Raw genomic sequence first — 8,021 nt, forward strand, 5'->3', positions numbered from 1 at the left:
GAGATGCTGGTTGGTTGGTTGAGATGCTGATTGGGTGGGTGGTCAACTGGTGGAGATGCTGGTTGGTCGGATGGTCAACTGGTTGGTTGGTTGAGCTGCTGGGTGGGTAGTTGATCCACTGGTTGAGATGCTGAGTGGGTGGTTGAGATGCTGGGTGGGTGGTTGGTCAACTGGTTGAGATGCTGGGTGAGTGGGTGGTAAACTGGTTGAGATGCTGGTTGGTTGGTTGAGGTGCTGGGTGGGTGGTTGAGATGCTGGTTGGTTGGGTGGTCAACTGACATGCTGGTTGGTTGGTTGAGATGCTGGGTGGGTGGTTGATCAACTGTTTGAGATGCTGGTTGGTTGGTTGAGATGGTGGGTGGTTGATAACTGGTTGAGATGCTGGTTGGTTGGTTGGTTGAGATGGTGGGTGGTTGATAACTGGTTGAGATGGTGGGTGGTTGGTTGAGATGCTGGTTGGTTGGGTGGTCAACTGAGATGCTGGTTGGTTGTTTGAGATGCTGGTTGATTGGGTGGTCGATGAACTGGTTGAGATGCTGGTTGGTTGGTTGAAATGCTGGTTGGTTGGTTGAGATGCTGGGTGGGTGGTTGATCAACTGGTTGAGATGCTGGTTGGTTGGTTGAGGTGCTGGGTGGGTGGTTGAGATGCTGGGTGGATGGTTGATCAACTGGTTGAGATGCTGGGTGGGTGGTTGAGATGCTGGATGGGTGGTTGGTCAACTGGTTGAGATGCTGGTTGGTTGGATGGTCAACTGGTTGGTTGGTTGAGATGCTGGTTGGTTGGTTGAGATGCTGGTTGAGATGCTGGTTGGTTGGTTGAGATGGTGGGTGGGTGGTTGATCAACTGGTTGAGATGGTGGGTGAGTGGGTGGTAAACTGGTTGAGATGCTGGTTGGTTGGTTGAGGTGCTGGGTGGGTGGTTGAGATGCTGGTTGGTTGGGTGGTCAACTGACATGCTGGTTGGTTGGTTGAGGTGCTGGGTGGGTGGTTGAGATGCTGGTTGGTTGGGTGGTCAACTGACATGCTGGTTGGTTGGTTGAGATGCTGGGTGGGTGGTTGATCAACTGTTTGAGATGCTGGTTGGTTGGTTGAGATGGTGGGTGGTTGATAACTGGTTGAGATGCTGGTTGGTTGGTTGGTTGAGATGGTGGGTGGTTGATAACTGGTTGAGATGGTGGGTGGTTGGTTGAGATGCTGGTTGGTTGGGTGGTCAACTGAGATGCTGGTTGGTTGTTTGAGATGCTGGTTGATTGGGTGGTCGATGAACTGGTTGAGATGCTGGTTGGTTGGTTGAAATGCTGGTTGGTTGGTTGAGATGCTGGGTGGGTGGTTGATCAACTGGTTGAGATGCTGGTTGGTTGGTTGAGGTGCTGGGTGGGTGGTTGAGATGCTGGGTGGATGGTTGATCAACTGGTTGAGATGCTGGGTGGGTGGTTGAGATGCTGGATGGGTGGTTGGTCAACTGGTTGAGATGCTGGTTGGTTGGATGGTCAACTGGTTGGTTGGTTGAGATGCTGGTTGGTTGGTTGAGATGCTGGTTGAGATGCTGGTTGGTTGGTTGAGATGGTGGGTGGGTGGTTGATCAACTGGTTGAGATGGTGGGTGGGTGGCTGAGATGTTGGGTGGGTGGTCGATCAACTGGTTGAGATGCTGGTTGGTTGGTTGAGATGCTGGTTGGTTGGTTTAGGTGCTGGGTGGGTGGTTGAGATGCTGGTTGGTTGGTTGAGATGCTGGTTGGGTGGTTGAGATGTTGGTTGGTTGGTTGGTTGGTTGAGATGCTGGGTGGGTGGTTGAGATGCTGGATGGGTAGTCGATCAACTGGTTGAGATGCTGGTTGGTAGTTGAGATGCTGGGTGGGTGGGTGGTCAACTGTTTGAGATGCTGGTTAATTGGTTGATATGCTGGGTCGGTGGTTGAGATGCTGGTTGATTGGGTGGTTGATCCACTGGTTGAGATGCTGGTTGGTTGGTTGAGATGCTGGGTGGGTGGTCGGTCAACTGGTTGAGATGCTGGTTGGTTGGTTGAGATGCTGGGTGGGTGGGTGGTAAACTGGTTGAGATGCTGGTTGGTTGGTTGAGATGCTGGGTGGGTGGTTGATCAGCTGGTTGAGATGCTGGTTGGTTGGTTGAGATGGTGGGTGGTTGATAACTGGTTGAGATGGTGGGTGGTTGGTTGAGATGCTGGTTGGTTGGGTGGTCAACTGAGATGCTGGTTGGTTGTTTGAGATGCTGGTTGATTGGGTGGTCGATGAACTGGTTGAGATGCTGGTTGGTTGGTTGAAATGCTGGTTGGTTGGTTGAGATGCTGGGTGGGTGGTTGATCAACTGGTTGAGATGCTGGTTGGTTGGTTGAGGTGCTGGGTGGGTGGTTGAGATGCTGGGTGGATGGTTGATCAACTGGTTGAGATGCTGGGTGGGTGGTTGAGATGCTGGATGGGTGGTTGGTCAACTGGTTGAGATGCTGGTTGGTTGGATGGTCAACTGGTTGGTTGGTTGAGATGCTGGTTGGTTGGTTGAGATGCTGGTTGAGATGCTGGTTGGTTGGTTGAGATGGTGGGTGGGTGGTTGATCAACTGGTTGAGATGGTGGGTGAGTGGGTGGTAAACTGGTTGAGATGCTGGTTGGTTGGTTGAGGTGCTGGGTGGGTGGTTGAGATGCTGGTTGGTTGGGTGGTCAGCTGACATGCTGGTTGGTTGGTTGAGGTGCTGGGTGGGTGGTTGAGATGCTGGTTGGTTGGGTGGTCAACTGACATGCTGGTTGGTTGGTTGAGATGCTGGGTGGGTGGTTGATCAACTGTTTGAGATGCTGGTTGGTTGGTTGAGATGGTGGGTGGTTGATAACTGGTTGAGATGCTGGTTGGTTGGTTGGTTGAGATGGTGGGTGGTTGATAACTGGTTGAGATGGTGGGTGGTTGGTTGAGATGCTGGTTGGTTGGGTGGTCAACTGAGATGCTGGTTGGTTGTTTGAGATGCTGGTTGATTGGGTGGTCGATGAACTGGTTGAGATGCTGGTTGGTTGGTTGAAATGCTGGTTGGTTGGTTGAGATGCTGGGTGGGTGGTTGATCAACTGGTTGAGATGCTGGTTGGTTGGTTGAGGTGCTGGGTGGGTGGTTGAGATGCTGGGTGGATGGTTGATCAACTGGTTGAGATGCTGGGTGGGTGGTTGAGATGCTGGATGGGTGGTTGGTCAACTGGTTGAGATGCTGGTTGGTTGGATGGTCAACTGGTTGGTTGGTTGAGATGCTGGTTGGTTGGTTGAGATGCTGGTTGAGATGCTGGTTGGTTGGTTGAGATGGTGGGTGGGTGGTTGATCAACTGGTTGAGATGGTGGGTGGGTGGCTGAGATGTTGGGTGGGTGGTCGATCAACTGGTTGAGATGCTGGTTGGTTGGTTGAGATGCTGGGTGGGTGGGTGGTAAACTGGTTGAGATGCTGGTTGGTTGGTTGAGATGCTGGGTGGGTGGTTGATCAGCTGGTTGAGATGCTGGTTGGTTGGTTGAGAGGTTGGGTGGGTGGTTGATCAACTGGTTGAGATGCTGGGTGGGTGGTTGAGATGCTGGTTGGTTGGGTGGTCAACTGAGATGCTGGTTGGTTGGGTGGTTGATCAACTGGTTGAGATGCTGGGTGGGTGGTTGATCGACTGGTTGAGATGCTGGGGAGGTGGTTGAGGTGCTGGGTGGGTGGTTGATCAACTGGTTGAGATGCTGGGTGGGTGGTTGAGATGCTGGTGGGTGGTTGATCGACTGGTTGAGATGCTGGTTGGTTGGTTGAGATGCTGGTTGGGTGGTTAATCAGCTGGTTGAGATGCTGGTTGGTTGGTTGAGATGGTGGGTGGGTGGGTGGTCAACTGAGATGCTGGTTGGTTGGTTGAGATGCTGGTTGATTGGGTGGTTGATCAACTGGTTGAGATGCTGGGTGGGTGGTTGAGATGCTGGTTGGCTGGTTGGTTGGTCGGTCAACTGGTTGAGGTGCTGGTTGGTTGGTTGAGGTGCTGGTTAGCTTTGGTTGGTTGCCTTGTTGGCCAAGATGCTGGTTGGTTGGTTGAGGTGCTGGTCAACTGGCTGGTTGAGGTGCTGGTTGGCTGGTTGAGGTGCTGGTTGGTTGGGTGGTCAACTGGTTGAGATGCTGGTTGGTTGGTTGAGATGCTGGTTGGCTGGTTGGTTGGTCAACTGGTTGAGGTGCTGGTTGGCTGATTGAGATGCTGGTTGGCTTTGGTTGGTTGCCTCGTTGGCCAAGATGCCAGTTGGTTGGTTGAGATGTTGGTTGGGTGGTTGAGATGCTGGTTGGCTGGCTGGTTGATCGATTGAGATGCTGGTTGGTCAGTGGAGATGCTGGTTGGTTGGTCAACCAGGTTGATTGAGGTGCTGGTTGGCTTTGGTTAGTTGCCTCGTTGACCAAGATGCTGGTTGGTTGGTTGGTTGAGGTGCTGGTCAACTGGCTGGTTGAGGTGCTGGTTGGCTGCCCAGGGTGGGGTTGGTCAACTGGTTGAGATACTGGTTGGTTGGGCAGGGTACTGGTTAGCTGCCCAGTTGGGTGGCTGGTCAGCTGGCCAAGATGCCAGTTGGCCACCTTGGCCATGCCCTCCATGAGCCATGACCAGGTGAGGCCGTGCCAGGCCTGGGCAGCGGTGGCACTGCTGGCCACGGGGCTGTGGCATCTGCCTGGTGCCCACCTTGGTGGTGCCAGGTGGGTTGGTTGGACCGTGGTGCCAGTAGCTCGGTACTGGTGGCCAGTCAGGCTGGTCAGAGGGTCTTGCTGGTGCCAGGAGGCTCGGTTGAGTAGGGTGATGGTGCCAGGTGGTGCCAAGGCTGGTTGGTGCTGGTGCCAGGAGGTTTTGGTGCCAGTCCTGGTGCCATGAAGCTTGGTGGACCACAGTGGTGGTGCTTGATGGAGCCAGATGGTGCTAGTGCCCAGTGGTGCCGGTACAAGGAGGCTCGGTTGCTGGTGCCAGGTGGTGCCAAGGCTGGTTTGTGCTGGCACCAGGAGGTTTTGGTGCCAGTCCTGGTGCCGTGAAGCTCAGTGGACCACGGTGGTTGTGCCCGATGGTGCTGGATGGTGCCAGTGCCAGGAGACTCGGTGCCAGTCCTGGTGCCAGATGGCTCAACTGGAGCACGGTGATGGTGCCAGGTGTTGGTGGATGGTGCCAGTGCTGGTTGGTGCTCGTACCAGGAGGTTTTGGTGCCAGTCCTGGTGCCAGGAAGCTTGGTGGAGCACGGTGCTGGTGCCCAATGGTGCCGGATGATGCCAATGCCAAGGGGCTCAGTGCCCAATGGTGCCAGATGGCTCAACTGGAGCACGGTGATGGTGCCAGGTGTTGGTGGATGGTTCCGGTGCCAGTTGGTGCCAGTGCCAGGAGACTTGGTTGAGCATGGTGCTGGTGCCAGGCAGTGCCAAGGCTGATTAGTGCTGGTGCCAGGAGGTTTTGGTGCCAGTCCTGGTACCACGAAGCTTGGTGGAGCACAGTGCTGGTGCCAGGCGGTGCCAGTGCTGGTTGGTGCCAGTGCCAGGAGGTTTCAGTGCCAGTCCTGATGCCAGATGGCTCAACTGGAGCATGGTGATGGTGCCAGGTGGTGCCGGATGGTGCCAATGTTGGTTGATGCCAGTGCCAGGAGGTTTCGGTGCCAGTCCTGGTGCCAGGAGGTTCAGTGGACCACAATGATGGTGCCAGATGGTGCCAGATGGTGCCAATGCCCGGTGTGCCAGTGCAAGAAGGCTTGGTTGCTGGTGCCAGGTGGTGCCAAGGCTGGTTGGTGCTGGTGCCAGGAGGTTTTGGTGCAAGTCCTGATGCCACGAAGCCTGGTTAAGCGCGGTGGTGGTGCCCGATGGTGCCAGATGGTGCTGGTGCCAGGAGGTTTTGGTGCCAGTCCTGGTGCCATGAAGCCTGGTTAAGCGCGGTGGTGGTGCCCGATGGTGCCAGATGGTGCCAGATGGTGCCAGATGGTGCTGGATGGTGCTGGCACCAGGAGGTTTTGGTGCCAGTCCTGGTGCCAGGAGGTTCGGTGGACCACAATGGTGGTGCCCGATGGTGCCAGTGCCAGATGGTGCCAGTACAAGGATGCTCAGTTGCTGGTGCCAGGTGGTGCCAAGGCTGGTTGGTGCTGGCACCAGGAGGTTTTGGTGCCAGTCCTGGTGCCACAAAGCTTGGTGGAGCACGGTGCTGGTGCCTGATGGTACCAGATGGTGCCAGTGCTGGTTGGTGCCAGGGGACTTTGTTGAGCACGGTGCTGGTGCCAGGTAGTGCCAAAGTTGGTTAGTGCCAGTGCCAGGAGGTTTTGGTGCCAGTCCTGGTGCCAGGAGGTTCAGTGGACCACAATGATGGTGCCAGATGGTGCCAATGCACAGTGGTGCCAGTGCAAGGAGGCTTGGTTGCTGGTGCCAGGTGGTGCCAAGGCTGGTTGGTGCTGGTGCCAGGAGGTTTTGGTGCAAGTCCTGATGCCACGAAGCCTGGTTAAGCATGGTGGTGGTGCCCGATGGTGCCAGATGGTGCTGGTGCCAGGAGGTTTTGGTGCCAGTCCTGGTGCCATGAAGCCTGGTTAAGCGCGGTGGTGGTGCTAGATGGTGCCAGATGGTGCCAGTGCTGATTGGTGCTGGTGCCAGGAGGTTTTGGTGCCAGTCCTGGTGCCATGAAGCTTGGTGGAACACGGTGATGGTGCCTGATGGTGCCAGATGGTGCCAGTGCTGATTGGTGCTGGTGCCAGGAGGTTTTGGTGCCAGTTCTGGTGCCATGAAGCTCGGTGGAGCACGGTGATGTTGCCCAATGATGCCAGATGGTGCCAGTGCCAGGCTGTGCCAGTGCCAGGAGGTTTTGGTGCCAGTTCTGGTGCCATGAAGCTCGGTGGAGCACGGTGATGTTGCCCAATGATGCCAGATGGTGCCAGTGCCAGGCTGTGCCAGTGCCAGGAGGTTTTGGTGCCAGTCCTGGTGCCATGAAGCTCAGTGGACCACGGTGATGGTGCCAGGTGTTAGTGGATGGTGCCAATGCTGGTTGGTGCCGGTGCCAGGAGGTTTTGGTGCCAGTCCTGGTGCCAGGAAGCTCGGTGGACCACGGTGGTGGTGCTTGATTGTTCCAGATGGTGCCAGTGCCCGATGGTGCTAGTACAAGGAGGCTCGGTTGCTGGTGCCAGGCGGTGCCAAGGCTGGTTGGTGATGGTGCCAGGAGGTTTTGGTGCCAGTCCTGGTGCCAAGAGTCTTGGTTGAGCACGGTGATGGTGCCAGGTGTTGGTGGATGGTGCCAGTGCTGGTTGGTGCTGGTGCCAGGGGGTTTTGGTGCCAGTCCTGGTGCCATGAAGCTCAGTGGAGCACAGTGATGGTGCCTGATGGTGCCAGATGGTGCCAGTGCCAGTTAGTACCAGTGCCAGGGGGCTCGGTTGAGCACGGTGCTGGTGCCAGGTGGTGCCAAGGCTGGTTAGTGGTGGTACCAGGAGGTTTTGGTGCCAGTCCTGGTGCCATGAAGCCTGGTTAAGCACAGTGCTGGTGTCTGATGGTGCCAGTGCCAGTTGGTGCTGGTGCCAAGTGTCTTGGTTGAGCATGGTGCTGGTGCCTGATGGTGCCAGATGGTGCCAGTGCCAGAGGGTACCAATGCCATGAAGCTTGGTCGAGCACAGTGATGGTGCCAGATGGTGCCAATGCTGGTTGATGCCAGTGCCAGGAGGTTTTGGTGCCAGTCCTGGTGCCATGAAGCCTGGTTAAGCGCGGTGGTGGTGCCAGATGGTGCCAGGTGGTGCCAGTGCTGGTTGGTGCCAGTGCCATGAAGCTTGGTTAAGCACAGTGCTGGTGCCAGATGGTGCCAGATGGTGCCAGTGCTGGCTGGTGCCAGTGCCAGGAGGTTTTGGTGCCAGTCCTGGTGCCACGAAGCCTGGTTAAGCGCGGTGGTGGTGCCTGATGGTGCCGGATGGTGCTGGCACCAGGAAGTTTTGATGCCAGTCCTGGTGCCAGGACCATGATGGTGGTGCCCGATGGTGCCAGATGGTGCCAGTGCCAAATTTTGGGGTCGAGGGGGGGGTTTCCGGGGGGGTTGGCAGTG

General features: G+C 56.3%; 1 protein-coding gene across 1 annotated transcript; it reads right to left on the reverse strand.

The window, feature by feature from the left end:
- Positions 1-14: 14 nt before the first annotated feature.
- LOC106897912 (mucin-2-like) lies at positions 15-7,703 on the reverse strand. The gene is made up of 3 exons (XM_014958906.1): positions 6,994-7,703; positions 5,440-5,935; positions 15-700 (listed from the first exon to the last, which is right to left on the reverse strand). The coding sequence occupies exons 1-3, from the start codon at positions 7,672-7,674 to the stop codon at positions 75-77; spliced, it is 1,803 nt and encodes a 600-aa protein (XP_014814392.1). The 5' UTR covers positions 7,675-7,703; the 3' UTR covers positions 15-74.
- Between the last annotated feature and the right edge of the window lie 318 nt (positions 7,704-8,021).

Source organism: Calidris pugnax, unplaced genomic scaffold (genome assembly GCF_001431845.1).
Source record: "Calidris pugnax isolate Ruff unplaced genomic scaffold, ASM143184v1 scaffold445, whole genome shotgun sequence".
NCBI classification, from domain to species: domain Eukaryota; kingdom Metazoa; phylum Chordata; class Aves; order Charadriiformes; family Scolopacidae; genus Calidris; species Calidris pugnax.

Coding starts and splice junctions, on each gene's coding strand:
- LOC106897912 (XM_014958906.1), bottom strand. CDS start 7,674: ATGGCACCAGGACTGGCACCAAAACCTCCTGGCACTGGCATCAACCAG. Junction 5,936..6,993: donor GGCACCAAAACCTCCTGGCA/CCGGCACCAACC, acceptor ATCCAGCACCAT/CTGGCACCATCTGGCACCAT. Junction 701..5,439: donor GTGCTCCACCAAGCTTCGTG/GTACCAGGACTG, acceptor CCACCCATCCAG/CATCTCAACCACCCACCCAG.